At 40.3% G+C, this 21,906-nt stretch overlaps 1 protein-coding gene across 3 annotated transcripts in view; it reads right to left on the bottom strand.

The window, feature by feature from the left end:
* Window positions 1–21,906, bottom strand: part of pex1 (peroxisomal biogenesis factor 1) — a 79,631-nt gene that overhangs the window by 11,133 nt on the left and 46,592 nt on the right. For 2 of the 3 annotated variants that reach the window (XM_080206713.1, XM_080206722.1), the window contains exons 15-22: window positions 18,325–18,491; window positions 16,135–16,269; window positions 14,220–14,284; window positions 13,207–13,349; window positions 12,194–12,297; window positions 10,628–10,804; window positions 8,308–8,538; window positions 5,347–5,544 (exon numbers count right to left, since the gene is read on the bottom strand). In XM_080206713.1, coding sequence (XP_080062839.1) covers window positions 5,347–5,544; window positions 8,308–8,538; window positions 10,628–10,804; window positions 12,194–12,297; window positions 13,207–13,349; window positions 14,220–14,284; window positions 16,135–16,269; window positions 18,325–18,491 — 1,220 coding nt within the window. Of the gene's footprint in view, window positions 1–5,341; window positions 5,545–8,307; window positions 8,539–10,627; window positions 10,805–12,193; window positions 12,298–13,206; window positions 13,350–14,219; window positions 14,285–16,134; window positions 16,270–18,324; window positions 18,492–21,906 lie in introns of all 3 variants that reach the window. The other variant, XR_013888920.1, reaches the window with a different exon arrangement.

Raw genomic sequence — 21,906 nt, 5'->3', positions numbered from 1 at the left:
CTGTTTTCGTTAGAGAGAAGGTTAAAAGGTGACTTAATAGAGGGATATAAGATGATCAGAGGATTAGACAAAGTGGACAATGTGAACCATTTTCCTCGGATGGAGATAACTAGCACGAGGGGGTATAGCCTTAAATTGAGGGACGACAGATATAGGACAGATGTCAGAGGTAGGTTGTTTACTCAGAGAGTAGTAAGAATGTGGAATGCCCTGCCTGCAACAGCAGTGGATTCACCAACATTAAGGGCATTTAAATGGTCAATGGATAAACATATGGATGATATTGGAATAGTGTAGGTTAGATGGGCTTTAGATTGGTTTCACCAGTTGGCGCAACAGCGAGGGTCAAAGGCCTGTACTGCATTGTAATGTTTTATGTTCTATGAAGGCCTCAAGAACTTACTGCAGTGCACTTTTCTCATCAAAAGAAATGGAGTGGCAACCTAATCATGATTGCCACCACTCGGATGTTCTAGCCCAAAAATAAAGGCCGATTTCTAAAATGGAAGTTAGTTACATTAGCGTGTCCTTACTTATAAAAGGACAAGGGAAGGAGGCACATCAGAACACCATCATCTGCAAGTATACCTCCAAATCTCATACCATCCTGACCTTGGAAATGTATCATAGTTCCTTCATCGTTACTGAGGTAAAGTCACAGACCTCTCTGCTGAATAGAACTGTAGGAGCTGTCATGTGACCACATGGACTTTTGTGATTCACCACCACCTTCCCAAGGACAATTACAGGAGGCAATAAATGCTGACCTTGCCAGTGATGCCCAATATCCAAGTTTGAAAGAAAAATTATATTGGACAGGAAGTATTAATTTGGTTTCTTTTCCACAGTTGCTGGTGGGTTCTTCCACCACTTTGTTGTTATTTCAGTTCTCTAGCAGCCACAGTATTTTGCTTATAAAAAAATTCTCCTGCTCTTTCAAACACCTGGAGGTGACTCTTGATCTTGATTTCCCATCTGCAATACCCAAAGAAACTGACTAGTTTTTAATTATTGTTTCAGGCATTAAAATAGAAGAAAGAAAATATGTCAAGTGGCTAGAATGGGTGTGAGCACAAGATGGAATTTAGAACCAACTACTAGAAAATAGAATGAACACTGCTGAGAAGAAATCAAAAGAGAAAATGCTGGAAAATCTCAGCAGGTCTGCAGCATCTGTAAGGAGAGAAAAGAGCTGATGTTTCGAGTCCAGATGACCCTTTGTAAAAGCTAAAAGACTAGAAAGTGGGAGATACAGGCTGATTGATTGGGTACTAAATTGTCCCTAAATTGGACCTCCCTGATCCTCGCACATTAGGCGTAGACTAAAATCATGAATAGGACACTGAGACAGTGGGACGGCGGCGCGGGCTCATTGGGCCGAAGGGCCTGTTTCCCGTGTTGTGTTGTTCTTTGTTATATTTATACTGCAAGGGGAGGGAATGAAAGATAGCCATAGAAACCTGGAAAAAAGGCTGTCCACAGAGAATAAAGGATATGAATGGCCAAACAGCAGAAAAGCTGTGACAGATGGAGATGTTGTGGTTGGGGGGCGGGGGGGGGTGGTTGAGGGGGAGGTGGATGGGATGGGACAGAGATAGAATGTAGAAAAGGGTAAGTGGGAAGGGAGAAAAGGCAAGGGAAAGGAGATGAAGTAGGAGAAAGGAAAAAGAGTTGGAGTGGTGGGGGGGGGCGGGGAGAAGGAAAATGAAGACCATAAAAAAAAGGCAAAGAATACTCCAGTTGCTTGCCATTTTAATACACAATCCTGCTCCCATGCCCACGTCTATCCTTGGTTTGCTGCAATGTTTCAGTGAAGCTCAATGCAAAATGGAGGAACAGCATCTCATCTTCTGTTTAGGCACTTTACAGCCTTCTGAACTCAAAACTGAATTGAACAACTTCAGATAATTCGCTCTACCCCACCTCAGCCCTTTGTTTTCATTCTATTTTATTTTATCTTTTACTGTTCTCTTTTATTTCTCTACGGTCTTTCTTCATTTTTCTCCCCCCCCATCCTCTTTTCTCTTACCTTTTTCAACATTCTACCTCTATTCCATCCCCCCACTCCTCCTCCAACATTTACATCACTCTTTATTCTTTCTGTGGACAGCCAGTAGCAGTCTTTTCCCCTGGTTTCTATGGCTATGACTCATCTTTCATTCCCTCACTCTGCAGCATATCTTCCACTTCCTATGCCTTTTAGCTTTGACAAAGGGTCATGTGGACTCAACATCAGCTCTTTTCTCTCCTTACAGATTCTGCCAGAGCTGCTGAGATTTTCCAATGTTTTCTCTTTTGGTTCCAGATTCCAGCATCTGCAGTAATTTGCTTTTATGCTGAAAACAGCTTTTATATGGTATGAAAAGTGACAAGTCTGACAACACCAGGTTTTAGTCCAACCGATTTATTTGATAGCAAACGCACAAGCTTTCGAGGTTTCCCTCTTCGTCAGGTGAATGGAGAGTTCTGGCCTCAGACAGAGCATATAAAGCACAGACAGTTTAGAGATTACTGGTTAGAATGCGAATCTTTACACCTAACCTGCTGTTCAAGTCCTAAAGTGGCCGACAACGTGAGTGGAAGGAGCACTGATCACAGGTTAAAGAGATGTATATTGTCTCCAGTCGGCACAGTGAGTGAGGTTTTGCAAACCCAGGCAAGTCACGGGGGTTACAGATAGTGTGACATGAACCCAAGATCCCTGTTGAGACCGTCCTCATGTGTGTGGAACTTGGCTATCAGTCTCTGCTCAGCGACTGCGCTGTCGTGTGTCGTGAAGGCCGCCTTGGAGAACGCTTACCCGAAGGTCAGAGGCTGAATGCCCGTGACCACTGAAGTGTTCGCCAACAGGAAGGGAACAGTCTTGCCTGGTGATTGTCGAGCGTACTTCCCTGGAGCGGAGAAGCTACGACATCTTCTCCGGAGTCTTCAACATATCATTGATGAAGACGAACATCTCGCCAGGGCCATCCCCACACCCCCACTTCTTGCCTTCAGACAACCACACAACCTCAAACAGGCCATTGTTCGCAGCAAACTACCCAGTCTTCAGGAGAACAGTGACCACGACACCACACAACCTTGCCACAGCAACCTCTGCAAGACATGCCGGATCATCAACACGGATACCATCATCACACGTGAGAATACCATCCACCAGGTACACGGTAAATACTCTTGCAACTCGGCCAACATTGTCTACCTGATACGTTGCAAGAAAGGATGTCCTGAAGCATGGTACATTGGGGAGACCATGCAGACGCTACGACAACAGATGAATGAACATCGCTCGACAATCACCAGGCAAGACTGTTCCCTTCCTGTTGGCGAACACTTCAGTGGTCACGGGCATTCAGCCTCTGACCTTTGGGTAAGCGTTCTCCAAGGCGGCCTTCACGACACATGACAGCGCAGAGTCGCTGAGCAGAGACTGATAGCCAAGTTCCGCACACATGAGGACAGTCTCAACAGGGATCTTGGGTTCATGTCACACTATCTGTAACCCCCGTGACTTGGCTGGGTTTGCAAAACCTCACTCACTGTGTTGTCTGGAGACAATACACATCTCTTTAACCTGTGATCAGTGCTCCTTCCACTCACATTGTCAGCCACTTTAGGACTTGAACAGCAGGTTAGGTGTAAAGATTCGCATTCTAATCAGTAATCTCTAAACTGTCTGTGCTTTATATGCTCTGTCTGAGGCCAGAACTCTCCATTCACCTGACGAAGAGGGAAACCTTGAAAGCTTGTGCGTTTACTATCAAATAAATCAGTTGGACTAAAACCTGGTGTTGTCAGACTTTTTACTGTGTTTACCCCAGTCCAACGCCAGCACATCCGCATCATGAAAAGTGACAACAGAATCTACATTCTATACATTTTAAAAGGATACTAATTTGGTGATAAGTTTGGCTGGGTTATTGAACCTTATGTTACACAAGGAGAATACTACAGCATCCAATAACAACCATATTCACTTTATATAAATGAAAGAATTTTTGTTTTTAAGAAAAATACACCCCATGGGGGCAAAAAAGTTGAAGGAGTATGTTCTAGTTTTAGAAAATGGGACAGCTGTTTAAAAAAAATCTTTTGTAATTAACGCTTGTGGAGAAGTCAGTTAACTTGCTTACACAGCATGTGCTATATACAAATCTCTGCTGGGGTGAGGTTAACAGTTGCGAAGAGATAATTGACAAGTTTGGACTCTTCCACAGCTGAGCAGATGATGGAATAGGTCTCCAAGACTAATGAAAGATCATGATTCAAGAACTAATGATGACTAGCTTCAACTGTGACAAAATACAAGGCACAAATTTAAGAAAAAAGTTTAAAAATTACCTAGGTAGTTAGAACATGAAATTCTTTGATAAATGTATAGTGAAAGCAAAGTCTGTTACAGGTGAGTTATGTAACTGCTTGAAAAAGGACAGTGGGATTGGAGAGGGCAAAACACACTAACACCTGACACGGCAAATGGCCTGTTTCTTTCCTGAAATTGTCTATAAAATTGCCAGAACTGAATGATGGTTTATTATAAAAGTATATTGATAATTTGAGTGATATTTAAGCGAAAGTATCAAGCCACTTGTGCATAGGATTTAGAGTCATAGATGTTTACAGCATGGAAACAGGCCCTTCGGCCCAACTTGTCCATGCCACCCTTTTTTTAAAAAACCACAAAGCTAGTCCCAACTGCCCGCATTTAGCCCATATCCCTCTACATCCATCTTATCCATTAATCGTCTAAGCGCTTTTTAAAAGACAGAACATACACCGAAGATTTCCCTACTGAAATATTATCCCTCATGACATAGTATCAAGACATTTCTGAACACTTTAATTTTTTCCTGTGTATTTTAATGACACTGAAGTATCACATTGAAATTATATTTAAAGACTACAGCGTAGTGTCACTACATAGTGGAAATACATGAATATGTGCCCATGATGTATGTACCCACATTTTCAGTTTTGTAGTCTGAGTTATGCCTTCAAAGGAAAGGCAGCTGTCTCACACAATTTAAAACTTGATTATCTAAATCATTCTTACGTAACCCCAGTTCAGCAGCATAAGCAGAAACATGAGGTGGTCTCTGGCATGTGGTCAGTAAAACAAAATGGGCCATAAAGACAGAAGAAAACTTAATTGCATTAACCCAGTCACTAAATTTTAAAACTGTACACAGCACACTAAAAGACATTCCTTAAACTGTACCAACTTCAATACAAAATACAGCCTGGAAGAACACCCTTGGACATAACAACTTAGAAACTGTACTTAAACACTTTTATTTCATAACACATCAATCTTTCCACATTGAAAAAGAAGCCAACTAACATTACCAAGTTCTTGTTCCTTGTATTTGCTTTAATAATGTTTAGTTCAAACCGTAGATTTTCCACTTGTTCCTGCGAAAGCTCTTGGTATCCTTCTTGTAATGACATCATATAAGCGGGGGGATGAGAAGCTATGGTGTCTCTAACAGATGTGATTGTGTGATCAAGGGACATTGAATTTGGTCCAGACAAACACTGAGAGTTCTGATAAAAGAAAAAAAGACTTGCATTTATGTGGCATCTTCCATGATTAGTAGAGTTCTCAAATTTACTGACAATGATGTACATTCTGAAGTGTGGCTACTGTTGTAAAGAGTGTATAGTTTTAATTAAAAGAAATATACTTGTTCAAGTAAAAGTAAATTCTAACAGCACAATACCAACAAGAATACAAAGAATAATAACTGCATTAGACCATTTCATCCCTTAAGCCTCCTGTGCCATTTGAAAAGAGTACAGCTGATCTCTTTGTGGTCCCTTACTATTCATTTTATATTACCAGCTATCTTCCTCAATTTCTCCCTCATTATATCTTTAGAAATTTGTAGCTGGTTTCTAAAATCTATCCAATCTTCTGGCCTGCCATTAATTGCTGTATTGCACCCTTTTCTTTCCATTTGATACTATCTTTAACTCCCTTAGTTAGCCACAGATGATTCCTTCTCAATATCTAAGCTAAGAGTTACTGTTTCTCTACTGACATACCTTTTAACCTATTTTCCAGTTCACTTTAGCCACTCGTTCTTCATACTCTTGTTAGTACCATTATTTACATTTAAAACATTAGTCTTTGACCCCGCTTCTCACCCTCTAATTGAATGGGAAATTCTATCATATTATAACCATTGACACTTAGAGGGTCCTTTATTAGGAGGTCATTAATTAATTCTGTCTTATTATACATTACCAGGCTTGAAATAGCTTGCTCCCTGGTTGGCACCAGAACAAATGTATTTGGAAGAAGTTGTTCTCCCAAATACATTCTGCGAACTCATCTTCCGAGCTAGCTATGCCAATCTGATTTGGCCAACCTATATGAAAATTAAAATCATCAATGATTATTGCATTACTTCTTTTACAAGTCTCCACTATTTCTTCCTGATGTGCTGTCCTACAACTATTGTTAGGGGGCTTCATAACCTTTGCTATTTCTTAACTCTACCCAAGCGTGATTTTACATGTCTTGATCTTCCAAATTAAGGTTATCTCACTCTAGTTATCCTTAATTAACAGAGCTGCACCATTACCCTTTCCTAGCTTCTTGACCTTCTGAAATGTCAAATATCCTTGAAATATTTAGGTCCCAGCCCTGGTCACCTTCTGAAATGGCTATCAGGTAATACATATTTATTTCTATTTGTGCTGTCTTACGAATGCTGCACACGTTCAGATACCCCTCAAATGATCCCTCACCCCCTTTAGCTCTAAGCCCCCATCAATGCCCTAGTTATATGACTTTCCAGCACTGGACCCAGCATATTAAAGACAATCCCAATGGTACAGCTCCTCAATACTGCTGCCAGCACCTAATGAATCAAAACCCATTTCTCCCACACCAATTTTTGAGCTATGCATTCAATTCTTTGAGCTTATTTACCTTATGCCAGTTTGTTCATAGTTCAGGCAGTAATCTATAGTTATTCTTGGGGTGGTTTCAATGATTGATAATGAATTATTCATTTTTATTGAGATATTTGAAAAATCTGGCAATCAACAATTCTGATATAATAATGGATATACCATTTTTCCCTACTGACAATCCAAGGATCAGGATCAGATTTAGATTTGTCTTTTACTAAGGGAAGCCAATATCTACAATGCCACACGCCACATTTACATCTATGTCAGTTCTAGATTTTCCCTTTATTTCCTTCCTAATTCAATTCATCAATTGCCCTTCAACTAGGAAAGTAAAATGAATAACATTGTCCACAACTGATACATGCTAATAACTTGAAATAAAAGCTATCTGATAGTGGTCAGATTAAATTAGTTTGGTTCGATTAATAATGTCAGACAGAATTTTCCCAAAAGATGACTAAGTGTCACTTTGGGCAACAAAAATCAGCCTGATTTGGGTTGGCATGTCCGGCATAAATCAGACTGCAATCTTCCCGCACAGTCATTTTTTGGGAGGAGGAGAGTTTTGCACCAGTTTTCAGAAAGGCAGGGCCTAAACATGCTTCACGGAGATTGGGCACCCTGATCTCAAAGTGAAATTGAAGACTGCTGTCCCTCACCGGACAATGCTAGGCTTCAGGAATCCCCCCATTGAAGGCATGTTTCTCCATCCCCCTCCCCAACACAGATCACTGGCATCAGGGCCCTCCCAATGGACCCCCTTCATACTCCACCCCACTCAGGCCCCACTGCCTTGGCACTGTCCCTGGCAGTAACTTGGCACTGCCCACCCAGAATCCACCTGGTGCGCAGGGAGCCAGTGGCACTGTCCATCATGTTTCTGACCACCCAGTAGCTTCACTGGCCTCCAAGCACCCCAGCGTGGTCTTGTCTCAGTTTGTGGAAATCAGTAGTGATTCACACCAGGTTCTCACCATGCCTGAGGGTTGGAGCAGGGAGAATCCGGCTTGAAACAGACTAGACATATTTAAATGCATATTTAAATATACTGATCTGGTTCCCTCCCTCACTGGGCAGGAACCAGATGACGTCTGGGCGCAGTGGCTGGGAGGATATCAGTGGGGCTCTGCACCATGCTAGACACATTAGAACCCTCACCCACAATTCTCAAATCTTGTGCCACTCCTAATGCAATGTGTGCTGAGTGCAACATGGCCAGAAAATTGTAATTGTCATCCACCCACAATTGCATGTATAGTGGAAAAGCATCCATGTGGTGTTAGGATAGCAAAATGAGTTAGAAAATAGTAACATTAATGAAAATGGTAATCAAAAGAGGGTAGGATTCATTAATTACACCGTTTTTTTAAAAAAAACAATGCTGACCTGTTCTGAAGAGGTTGCAGTTCCCAGTTCTGATTCGTAAGAGCTACCAAAATAAAGGCGCCAGATGTTGGGGCATGGATCTTCAGGTAATATTTCACTGGTATCAAGGTAAACTGGAGAATGTTCTGACCATCTTTCTATGTCCCCTACAGACTCATCAGAGCCATTGCCGTGATTCAAGAAGATCATGGAAGATAGGCTCATATCGCTTTCGGAACCAGAACCTGCATCCTAGAGCAAAGCAGCAAAATTGTATTTAGTTATTGTACTATACATTGATTCATCTCGCATGATAACATTACTGGAGCAAAATAAACTGGAACAATTAACATTTGAAAAAATACAGAAATGTTGATTGAATATTTTTATGCATATATGAGGAAAAGAAGCAACAAATGAGGGCAATCAAGAAGAGGTTGGGTAATCTTATTCTTCTGGCCATAGAAAGTGACCAGGACAATGACTATCCAGCAGTTTTATATTCTTGCAGTCATGTGATTTTCCTTTTGTTTCCAAACTTTAACACATCTTTTAACATCAAATCAAAGACAGCCCGTTTCTAATCCGATACTACATTCAAAATCTAGAATATGGAGGACAAACATGTGAAAGTGGGATAAATTCCATATACTTAGCAAACTAAGATATATTACTCTGTTTCTTTGGGTCGTTAATATAGATTGTAGATAGTTAAGGGTCTAGCATGGATCCCTGCAGCACTCCACTAGTTACAGCTTACCAACTTGAAAGTGCTCCATTTATTCCTACTCTGTGAGCCATTGTGTAATAATTAACCCCTTGTGTGGCACCACATCAAATGCTTTTAGAAATCTAAGTATACAATAGCTACTGCTTCCCCTATATCTACTAGTTACATCCTCACTTAGCTGTAATAAACTTGTAAAACACTATTTCCTTTGCATAAAACTGTGTTGACTTTATCTGATCATACTATGCCTGAATACATTGCTAATACTGCTTTAGTAATAGATTCCAGCACTTTCCTGATGACAGATGTCAGGCCAGCTGGTCTGTTTGCTCTCTGCCACCTTTCTTGAATATGGGTGTTGTACTTGCTGACTTTCTATCTGCTGGGATCATTCCAAAAGCTGAGAATTTACAAAAATCACTGCCAGTGCATCCAATATCTCTGTAGCCCTTCAAACCTTAAGATGCAAGCAATCAGGTCCTGGGGATTTGTCAGATTTTAGTCCCTTAAATTTTTTTGGTACTTTATTGCTGCTGATATTAATTACCTTAATTTTATCACTTTTTAGTTTCTAGGTTACCTTCTCTCTTTGGTATGAAACTTGCGTCTTCTACTGTGAAGACAGACACAAAATATGTCAATTATCTCTAATCCCCATGATAACTTCTCCTCTCTGCTTCTAAGGGACCAATATTTATATTAACTACTCTCTTCCTTTTGCTATGTCTGTAAAAGCTCTTGCAAACAGTCTTTATATTCCTGGCTAATTTACTCTCATTCTGTTTTTTGCAGGGCTCCTGTACGCTCCCAGTGCTCAGACCTATTACTATTTTTTGCAACATTATAAGCTTCTTTAAATTTATTACTATCCTTAACCTCCGCTAGTAAGCTGAAGATAGATATTTCTTTCTGAGTTCTTTTTTTCACAAAATATTTTTTGATTGAACATTCTGAATAGTTTCTCTGAAGCTCTCCCTGGAGTTAAGGACTGGGAGGAGCTTGCTCTAATCACTCAATGGCGACAATGTGTCTACTAGCTACATGATACCTCAAGTCCTAATGCCTTAACAATCAGATAGAGTGATGACAAGAATGGAAGGAAATCCTTCACTCTGGATCCCTTACAGATGTACTGCTCCATGTGCCTAAAGGTTCTTCCCCACCCCCCACCACACTCTAAAGCCCTCTCCCCTCCACCTCACTCCTCCCAAGCTCCTCTCACCCCTCCCCTCTTTTATTTTCTCTATGTTCTTTGTCTTCAGCTCTGACAAAGGGTCATCCAGATTCATAACATTATCTGTACTCACTCTCCATAGATGCTGTCAGACCTGCTCACATTTCCAGTATTTTTTTTATTTTGAAAATTAGAGTGGATATTGTATCAAATTTACAATCCATGCAAAGAAGCAGTTAGTGATGACTGTCAAAGCAGACTCACTCTAGCTTCTGTTAGGGTGAATTTGAATCCCAATAGCAAATTTGCACTGCAAATTTCTCAGTCTGCAATAAACTATGTTTCACACCATTACTAAGCTTCAAATATAAATTCACCTGCAGACACAGGAAAAAATACGGTAACATCCTTAAATGTTCTTGACTTGATGCACATACCCGGAATACATTGGACGACAGTGTATTATGAACTGCATCCAGCTGGGCATTGTACAGTAAAGCCTTCAGGTCAGCTCCAGTAAAGTATTCAGTCATAGCGGCTATTTGTTGGAAGTCAACATCATCTCCTAAGGGTAAGGAATGGCTCAAAGCTTTCAAAATCTCATAGCGTGCTTCCTGAAGTGGGAAAGGAAAAATGTGAAACGTCTTTTGTTTTCAACATGAACATATTCAAAAATTCAGCTACAAATGCAATCTATTAGAATACCCTGTTGAAATGTGGACTTTGAGCATTAAGTGATCACAAGGTAAATTTGTAAAAAACTTGGATAATGTATATTTTGCATTCTTATTTTCAATGGAAGCCCCTCCTTATGTCAAGTTCAGATCACAAACAGAGAAGTACCACTGCAGTACCCCAATGTTTTGAACGCCAGGTGTATGATATAAGTAAAATGTAAATCAATGTCTGTCTGTTTTTGATATTTGGAATAGTATGAATCAGGAGATAGAACTGAAAAATACATGAAAAGGAGGACATGAAAAAAATGAGTTTTTTCCCTTCCCAATTACTCTAATTGAGTTATAGCAGAATGTTCAAGTTAATTACATTTATTAAATTTTTATCTGTTCAGTGTGCATCGTATTCTGAGGGGAGAAGGAGCAAAAATGCAGCAGAATCTCTCTTGAGGTAGCTCCAAAGTAACTGAACTAGCAATGATAGCTCAGATGAAGAAAATCTTTGACAGTTTTGATGCACCAAAATTTGCACGACGTAGGTCTGTACCTAGAGCACTATTGATTGAACAGCCAGCTTAGCTTATTTATTGAACCTAAGAATTCAACACTAGAAGACTCGAATTCTTCTTAAACAGCCCCAATCAACTTATTTGTTAAGCTAGAAAAGCAGCAGTTCCAGGAGGTTGCACAGGATCACTGGTTAAACACTTGGAGCATTCTTGCGCATTGTTGGCTTTAAGCTTTGGCTCTGCTAAACACTGTGCATATGTTCACTTGACTTATGCATGCCAGATCTATTTCTACAGGAACAAAATGTACATTCCATCTTGGGCAAAAGAACCTTTACAGATGGATGTACAACTCTCAGTAGCTTGCTCCATTGTCTTGAACATGAAAAATTGACTAAATATCTGAAGCGACACAGTAGTAGTGATCAGCACCGTTGCCTCACAGCACCAGGAACCCAGGTTTGATTCATGGCTTGGGTCACTGTCTGCGTGGAATTTGCATGTTTTTCCCAAATCTGCATAGGTTTCCTCCTGGTGCTCTGGTTTCCTCCCACATTCTGAAAGACGTGCTGGTTGGGTGCGTTGACCTGAACAGGTGCCGGACTGTGGCGACTAGGGGAATTTCACAGTAACATCATTGCAGTGGTAATGTAAGCCTTGCTTGTGACTAATAAACAAACCTTTTTTTTAAAGATTTGAACTTTCTGATCAAGTTTTATTTTCTAAATAAATCAATAAATAATTAAACTCAAAATACCTCATTTTTATAAATAAATTTATTGCACTGACTACACACTAGAAACTATAGTCTCAATACCTGATCCGGAGGAGGGCAGTACACAGATTTATCTAGACGACCTGGCCTCAAGAGAGCAGGGTCAATCAAATCGGGGCGACTTGTGGCAGCCAACACATAAACCCCTGTAGGCAACATTGTTGGGTAATTATTAGATAATTTCTATTTGGCTTGATCACAGAAGAAAACTCTTGGAAGCGAGCAGTCTGAAATAGTACTTTTAAAAAAAAAATCCTCCCGCATTTTCTTTAATAAATATCCCAATTTGAGAGTCCATAATAGTTCAATCACCATTTGCTCAACTAAATAATGAAGAAGGTGTACTTTGATAAGATCTATCACTGATGGCTCATTGGAATGAATCTACTTACAAGCATTGGCCTTTGGTTTCAATTTGAATTGAAAATAAACCAGTATGTTTTAGTTTTAGACAAACAGCATACCCACTGACCGATGAAGAGAAGCTCTCAAAGTCCAAATAATGAAAAAAAATGCAATTATATTGTGTCTGCTGCAATACAGAACATTCTAAAACACCTTACAGTTCATCAAGTGCTTTTGAAATAATGCAGGAAACATGGCAGCCAATTTGCACACTGCTACCTTACAAACCACAAATTTGAAACGTAGCAGTGTGACAAGAACCAGATCATCTGTTTTCAATAATGTACTTTGAGGGATAAATATTCATATAGTGCCATGCAATCTTTTCTGATCCAAAAGATGTACCTCCACTACTGCAGTTTCAGTATTGTACGAGAGTGCCAGTCTAGATCAGAAGCTGACTCTGAGACAGTGCAGGAGAGTGATTTGCTTCCATCACCAATTGTAATACACATGCCATAGCCTCCAGAAAAGCATCCTCTGAAAAAGTTCTGCCTAAAACCCGTTATTAAGTCTCTTACATCTAATCTTACCTATGCCCCTTAATCAATGAAGATCCCTCAATTACTGGAAACAGTTTGTTTCTAGCCAGAGTCCCATCCCATCATAACTTTGAACATCTTTATTAAATCACCCATAGTTTTCAATACCTTGTAAACCTTCTACTCCATCCAGTTGTGTGAGTAGTTGATTAACAACTCTGTCAGTTACACCAGTGTTATCATGTCCACGGCGAGGTGCAATGGAATCAAATTCATCGAAGAAAAGAATGCAAGGTTTAGCTGCCTGTGCCCTGGAGATTAAAGTACATTATACAGAAAGAATTGTGTTATTCTTTAGAATTCGTATTTTCTAAGATCACTTCAAGATTACTGACATATTTTATCTATTTGTGACAATTTAGTACTTATAAGTGTGGTTAGTACAGTGTTTGCACACATAGTTGTTAAAAAAAAAACTTTGTATCTAACACAATCCAGCACAGCTGAAAAGTGACATGCTTGGTAAAACTCCTTCAAGCACTACAGCAAAGATATGCCCATTTTTCCAGTATCATGGCATTTCCAAACACATTTCCAAACATGGTTACATAAAAGCCAGTACATAAAAGTCCCCATCTGCATCAGCTCAATTGGAGAGCTTCTTCAGTCAGAGCTGAGATCACTTCAGCACCATCATTGGCTGTCTGGGCCCAGAGAAGAACAGGTTGTGTAGGACAGAGGTCTGGGCCCTTCAAAATATCTGCCTCAGGCCACTCCATTCCCTTGCTCCTGGGTTCTCAATGCCCTGCGCCCATCCCCCAGCCCTTCTGTAACTTCGGGTTCCAGTTCTCATCTCACCACCAAGTAGGTTAGGGAACAAAATCCATCTTTTGGCCCGCAACCTCCCTGGACAATTTTCTCTGCTTGGACAGAGATTTCTCTAGGTTTTAAGAAACCCCCAAGTCTAAAACTAACGTAGAAGCAGAGGCTAAAAGGAATTTATGGAATCAAGGATGTTACATAAGCAATTTTATCCCCCTTTCTCTGTTGATGCAGCCATCATGCCAGAGAAATGTGAAATGAAATATGAGGAAGAAATTTAGGAAAGTTTTTTTTTGTCAATTCTCATTAGGAAATCACCTAATGACAGTAATCAACATATTCGGTCAGATACCACATACTTGCTGAAAACATCTCGAATTGCTTGTTCACTTGCACCAATATATTTGCTCAGCAGTTCTGGACCCTATAGGGAAAAAAAAGCTGGAAATTATTTCAGTTGGTTTAATTCAATTAGCTATTTTATATTGTTCAGATCCTAATGACACACAATTCATCAACTGATGGTTCAGGAAGGGAATCTTTACCTAACACTAATTGTGCTCAGAAGCACGTACTCAAACTTTTAAGGAAGTGGGGGGGAAGCACTTGACCTCCATTTTGATATTTAAACAATATCAATAATTTCTAAATTGCTAAAACTTATACATTATTGGCACACGGCAGAAGATGCAATGCAGCAACTCACCCAGGCATCTTTAAAATCAGCTCCCAAACCCAAGAATTCTACCATCTAAAAGAATAAGGGTAGCAAATGCATGGGAGTACTATCGCTTGCAAGTTCCCCTCCAAGATACATAGCTTCCAAGTTTGGAATTATATCATCTTTCCTTCACCACCGATGGGGTCATAATGTCAAAGCTCCCTCCCTAACTGCTCTGTGGGTGTACCCACAGCACAAGGATGGCAGTAGTTCAAAAAGGCATCTCGTCATCAAAAGTAATTAGATATGGGTAATAAATGTTGGCCCAGACACTGGTGACCACATCCTTTGAGCAAATAGGAAAAAAACAGAAATCTGTCCCAAAGCACTTTAGAGAGGCTTAAACAAAAAGAGCCTAGATGCATGGACCAAACATTTTCACTAAGAGGTGGCTTTTAAGGACAGCCTTAATGGATGAGAGAGATGAAAGATTTTGAGACAGAACTCCATAGTGCACACCCATGGCATCTTAAAACATTCTTCCTTCATATCCAAGAGGTTGGAATCAGTGTAAAAAGTATTCAGGGAAGAGAGAGATGTATTGGTGGAGAATATAGGGATGGGGAAGTACAAAGCCATCAAGGGATCTGAACATAAGTAAATTAAATTTATTTAATTTAAATCTATTTTGTGCCGGCTTTCACCGTGAATGCAAATGGCCACACGGATGTAAAATCTCTTAGGAATTGGAAAAAAGGTTCTCACTGCTGAGATAGTTTTCCGATTTGCCCCATCCCTTGCCAGTGATGTAATAAGGTTTCCACCCAAAAAGAGTCGGAATCTTATTTTCATATATTTAAATATTATTAAACGTGTGGTATTTCCCCACATTTGGAACTCCCCCTTCGCCAACGTAAATATAGCTCCCTAGGGAGAGGAACATACTTTGGTAGTGCCCTGGCTGGGGAGATCTATGTAGGGGTGGGGGTTCCCCTTATGTGTGGGGGCGGGGCATTATCCTGGTGCTTGTCCAAATCGGGATGGGGGTTTTAAGCACACATTGGAAAAAAGGACTCTCCAATCTCTGTGGAGCCTGCCTTGCCTGTTTTATCAGTCCCCACCACCCAGCGTGGATTATGCCTCCAGGTTCTTTTGTGCACAAGGTGCCAGATTAACTGGAGAGGAACCCCAATTGTGCAGTTGGAGAACTGCACATCTGTTTTCTCACCTCAGCTAGCAGTCTGAGTGCAAAATTCTGCCCAAGGGCTTTACAGGCTTGGATTTCTTAATTGGCGCTTTGGATAGCACAGTCAACAATTTGATTCATCAACTGCTGCAGTTCTTATTCCTTGATTATTGTTTAATTGTGGCTATTTGTCATTCAACTTGGAAATTAAAGAAACAATCAAAGTAATATAAAATGCTCTAAGCAAGCCAGAAAAGTAAAGTAAAAACATCACCTGTGGCTAGACCATCAATATATATTATCTCAAAATTATATTAGTGGCATTAAGAATCAGAAATGTTATGCACATAGGTACGATATTTCCATGAACTTGGTTTAAAGTCACTAGAGAGAATATTCAATTGCACCTTCATAACAGTCATCATACCTTAATACTAATAAAGTTCAATCCACTTTCTCTGGTGATGACGCCTGCTAATAATGTCTTTCCAGTTCCTGGTGCCCCATACAACAGGATTCCAGATCGCTGGCGTATAGGTAGTTTTGCAAATAGCTGAGGGTACTGAAAGGATAAAATGACATGACATTACACATGAATCCATGAACTTCAAAAATACATCACTTATTTGCTTCATATACTTTAATTTATTCATTGCTCTAGAGAAAAAATAATTCTGCACTCCTGTCAAATTATCTTTTCATGCTTGACTGCAAGATTCTTCTGAGTACCTTTATGAAACAGGCTACCTAATTCACACTGCACAGGTCACAATTCAAGATATATTTTCAGATGAATGATTTAATGTTCAGTTTGTGCTCTGATAATCTTTCATTGAATTTTCTCTCCGCCTTCAGTGATCACTCTGCCATTGCTGAACTAGAATGGCTTGTAGTCCACCAATGCTTCAAATTTAATATGCTCACCGATGTTCAAAATTTCTGTTATTTCCTCCAGCTCTTGAGAGCTCTGTGTTCCCCCAGTGTTGGCCTCTTGGGCATCCTCAACATTTTTCAATCCAGCTTCAGCAGCTTTTAGCAACCTGGCCCTAAGCACTGGATTCCTCCTGAAAGCGCTCTTTAAGGTGACACTTAAATTTACGTCTTTGATAATTTATGGTTTGATAATTTATCTTTCTCATTCTTGAAGTGCCTTTGGATGTTTTATTACCTTAAAAGCGCTGTATAATGCAAGATATTGTTGCCATCACCAAATCCGTTTAAATTAGTAAGTCCTACATTATCCAATTCAGTGCATGGTGACACAGTGGTTAGCACTGCTGCCTCACAGCACCAGGGGCCCAGATTCAATTCCCAGCTTGGGTCACTGTTTGTACAGACTCCATACATTCTCCCCATGTCTGCGTGGGTTTCCTCCACATGCTCCGGTTTCTTCCCACAGTCCAAAAAACGTGCTGGTTAGGTGCATCGGCCATGCTAAATTCTCCCTCAATGCACCTGAACAGGTGCCAGAGTGTGGCAGCTAGGGATTTTCACAGTAACTTCATTGCAGTGTTAATATAAGCCTGCCTGTGACACGAATAAAACTTAAACTAAGTGCTATGAAGTAGAAATGTGGTTATGAAGCTAACAGAACAATTTCATCTTTGAATTTTGTTTACTTGTAGTTGAAGCACAACAGTTTTTTCTTGTCTACACAATTTTATTTTACATTCTCAATTTATTCAAAGTATTCAACGCGGAGTAATAGTAAGCAAAGCATACACAGACAATAGAGACAAAGTATACCAATAAAAGTATCTCTCAAATTTTCACATTTCTAGGGCAATTCTGTTATAACCCATTGTTACTCCCTGCCAAAACCCTTGTTCGTGCCTTTGCCACTTTCAGACTTAACTAATTTGATGTTATCAGGTCAGCCTTGCATCCTTCATAAACCGCAGCTCATCTATCTCCCCTGCGCTCAGTGAGCTGCATTGAAGCCTGGTTTCACAATACCTCAAAATAAATTCTCATTTCCTTAATCAAATTCTTTCATGACCTAACCCCTCCCCACAATCCTCTGGGAACTGTGTATTCCTTGACTGGTCTTCTGCACATTCAAAATCACTCTGCTTAGCCATTAGTGATGAAGCCATCAGCCATCTAGGACTTAAGTTCTAGAATTCCCGCCCTATATCTCCACCCTACTTACCTTTCTTCATTTGAGACCCAACTTAAAACCCTGACAAACTTTTGGTTACTCTCTTAATACAATTCCATCTTTGCCTTGGTGTTTGCCCAAAAGACAACTTACAACACCTTCAATATAGAAAAACATTGCACCAATGAAAGCTGTTTGTTTGAGGAGCAGCATCACAAATTTATACTTACATATGTTGCATTCTCAGTGCTCAACAGAAACGAGATAAAATGCAACCACATCCTATTACTGATTAAGTGAGTGATTTAAACAAATTAAAGCAACAGGCTTCTTGGCTTTCAAATTTCTCTGAAATTTAACAAAACAAAGCTTTACAGTCCATTACCAATCTCCAATTGGACAGGAAACATTGGCAGCATTTTTACTTTTGAATAACATACATCAAATATATTCCCCTATCCTTAGTCCAACCTTAAATAAAAAATTATTTTACTTCACAACAGTTTTATTTCATACCTTGACAGATAATTGTATAGTATCCATAAGAATCTGTTTAACTTCATGTAGCCCTCCCACTTTATCCCAACCCAAATCTTTTGGTTTGTCTAACTTGGCATTTCTTAGCGAAGTAGGTATAAATCCCTCGAGAGCCTGCTGGAAGTCCAATGTTGTCAAATATAGTCCTGCAAATAGAAAAATTACAAAATGCTTGTTTACGGAGTTTGCATGTAATAGTTTATCTTCAATCTGGCAGAGGATGTGAATTTGCCAATCAATTAAATGGTACTTATTCCCTACTGGATTCAAACTGTTTACTACCACCTTTATACAGGTACTGGAGGGGAATTAGCTTTTGTCATTATAGGATGTGTTCTCTTCTTAGACGAATTGTAGGCAAAACTGGCCCTAAGTGAAACTTTTTTTATCGCATATCATTTAAATTAAAAGTTACAGAAATTAAATAAACTGATTTACTAGAGAGAGAGGGATCAAAAGCTGGTCCCAATACAGACTTGATCTTGAACTTGCACAGGATTCAACTGAATTAAACATGACTTCTCATCTGTGTTATGAAAGAGCTGGCCACACATAGTCTTCAACTTTCATAAACAATTAATAGATGTGTGACCGTGAAAAACTTGTTTATGACAAAAACTATTCTCAAATAGTCAGTTTCTAAGCTCATACCAGAATTCCCAACTGAACTTTAAAATGTGGCCAAGTTAGCTTTAAATCTTAGCATAGTTAGCTACATAGCATAAATACCTTAAAATTAAGTCATTTAGCTAAAGCAAACTATATGAAGGATCCCACAGTCATGCAGTTCATTTCTCGGAATACATATTACTCCAGAGCTGAACATGATTTATTACTTTTTGAAACTAAATTTAAATTATAACCCTTTGAGTTTCCATGATAAGTTTATCTTAAGAGCATATATTCCCTGTTCCGTCAAAATATTTCTGTGGCACATGCGATGATTTGTGCTTTTGAATGTCAGTCCAAAACATCACGTCAAAGTTTGGGCAGGTTAATTTTTAAAAGTTTTTGAATCTAGGAATGACACCAGAGGAGACCATTCAGCCCACTGTGCCCATGGCATTTCTTTTAAAGAGCTGTCATTTAGGACCACTTCCTTCTTCTTTCCCATTGGCCTGCAAATTTTCTCCTTTAAGTATTTACCCAATATCCCTTTGCAAGTTATTATTGAATCTGCTTCCACCACCCTTTCAGGCAGTGTAATACAGATCATGATTTATTGTGTTAAAAAAATTCTCATCTTGCTTCTGGTTCTTTTGCCAATTACCTTAAATCTGTTTCCTCTAGTTACTGACCTATCTACACTACGAAGGATTCCTTCTTGTTTACTCTATTAAAACCATTCATAATTCGGAACAGCTCAATCACATCATCCTTTAACCTTTGCTGCTTTAAGAGAAGCCACAGCTTCTCTAATTTCACATTACTGCAGACCTACATCCTCGATATAATTTTATAATATTTCTTCCGCATCCTCTCAAAGGCTTTAATATCCTTCCTAAAATGTAGTGCCCAGGACTGAACAAAATGCTAGTCAACTCAGCACACAATGAGAGTATTAAACTTTCTTGCTCTGTAAGGGTCAACTAGTCGTTAATGATCACTTGGGAAGTGTAACACACAGATATGTGTGCACAGATTTAGGTCCAGGTACTTTTGATGGCCTTAGATCAAACAGTGGTGGATGGATGAGGATCCTAGAGTATAATGGAGACAGAGAAAGGAATGAAGTGAGAGAAGAGACACTAAAAAGAAAGAGGTTACAAGACTGAAAAAGAGAACACAAGGATTACAGAGCAACAGGTTTACATGGGCAGGTTTATATCTTCCAAACAGGAAGTAAAGTTCTGATACAAGTAGTACAGCCAGCTATGTTTTTTTGCAATATAGTATAAATATTCAGTGGGTACGATCTTGCGACCATGTCCCGCCCATCATTCAGCAGGGCGAGATGGTAAGATAGGCTGAGAGGTAAAAAATTGAGTTCTCTCCTGACTTCTCTCCTCCTCCAGTCATACCAGCCCTGTTTTGCTAGTAAAATCCACTTCGCACCCTTAATTTCAAAGTCTCGGACACTATGGCCGGGCTCACTTGAATTTACCTGCCAGCTTTTTGAGTTTCACACTGGTGAGAATCACAAGTGGTCTCAAAAATGTGCTGGGACAGTGTCAAGGCGATGGGGTCTGAGTGAGGGTGTAGCCAATGATTGGGGGGGGTGGGGGGGGGGGTTAGAGAGCAGGGTTGGGGGAGAGAGAGGGTGGGGGAGGGAGAGAGAGAGACACAGAGAGAGAGAGAGAGAGACAGAGAGACAGAGACAGAGAGAGAGAGAGACAGAGAGAGAGAGAGACAGAGAGAGAGAGAGAGAGAGAGAGACACAGAGACAGAGAGAGAGACAGAGAGAGAGAGACAGAGAGAGAGAGAGACAGAGAGAGAGAGAGACAGAGAGAGAGAGAGAGAGAGAGAGAGAGACAGAGAGAGAGAGAGACAGAGACAGACAGACAGAGAGACAGAGAGAGACAGACAGACAGAGAGACAGAGAGAGAGAGAGAGACAGACAGAGAGAGAGACAGACAGACAGAGAGAGAGACAGACAGACAGAGAGAGAGAGACAGACAGACAGAGAGAGACAAAGAGAGAGAGAGAGACAAAGAGAGAGAGAGAGACAAAGAGAGAGAGAGAGACAAAGAGAGAGAGAGAGACAAAGAGAGAGAGAGAGACAAAGAGAGAGAGAGAGAGAGACAAAGAGAGAGAGAGACAAAGAGAGAGAGAGACAAAGAGAGAGAGAGAGACAAAGAGAGAGAGAGAGAGACAAAGAGACAAAGAGAGAGAGAGACAAAGAGAGAGAGAGACAAAGAGAGAGAGAGAGACAAAGAGAGAGAGAGAGACAAAGAGAGAGAGAGAGACAAAGAGAGAGAGAGAGACAAAGAGAGAGAGAGAGACAAAGGAGAGAGAGAGAGACAAAGAGAGAGAGAGAGACAAGAGAGAGAGAGAGACAAAGAGAGAGAGAGAGACAAAGAGAGAGAGAGAGACAAAGAGACAAAGAGAGAGAGAGACAAAGAGAGAGAGAGACAAAGAGAGAGAGAGACAAAGAGAGAGAGAGAGACAGAGAGAGAGAGAGAGACAAAGAGAGAGAGAGAGAGACAAAGAGAGAGAGAGAGAGACAAAGAGAGAGAGAGAGACAGAGAGAGAGAGAGAGACAAGAGAGAGAGAGAGAGAGACAAAGAGAGAGAGAGAGACAGAGAGAGAGAGAGAGAGACAAAGAGAGAGAGAGAGAGAGAGAAGAGAGAAGAGACAGAGAGACAGAGACAGAGAGACAGAGACAGAGAGACAGAGACAGAGAGACAGAGACGAGAGACAGAGACAGAGAGACAGAGACAGAGAGAGAGAGAGAAACAGAAAGAGAAGGGGTGGGGGGACGGGAACTCTGCAGGGTGATGTGGCGGGGGTAGTGAGGGGAGGGGGGAATTCTGCAGTCGGAGGTGATCATCCGGAAGTGTTGAGGGGAGTCTCTGCAGAGTGATGATCAGCATGGGCACGGTATGTGGGTGATGTCCCTGG

The sequence above is a fragment of the Carcharhinus amblyrhynchos genome, chromosome 2, assembly GCF_965287045.1.
Source record: "Carcharhinus amblyrhynchos chromosome 2, sCarAmb.v2.hapA, whole genome shotgun sequence".
In the NCBI taxonomy this organism is placed as follows: Eukaryota; Metazoa; Chordata; class Chondrichthyes; order Carcharhiniformes; family Carcharhinidae; genus Carcharhinus; species Carcharhinus amblyrhynchos.
Note: the sequence above shows the minus strand (reverse complement) of the source record. Positions and strands in the feature narration are given on the sequence as shown.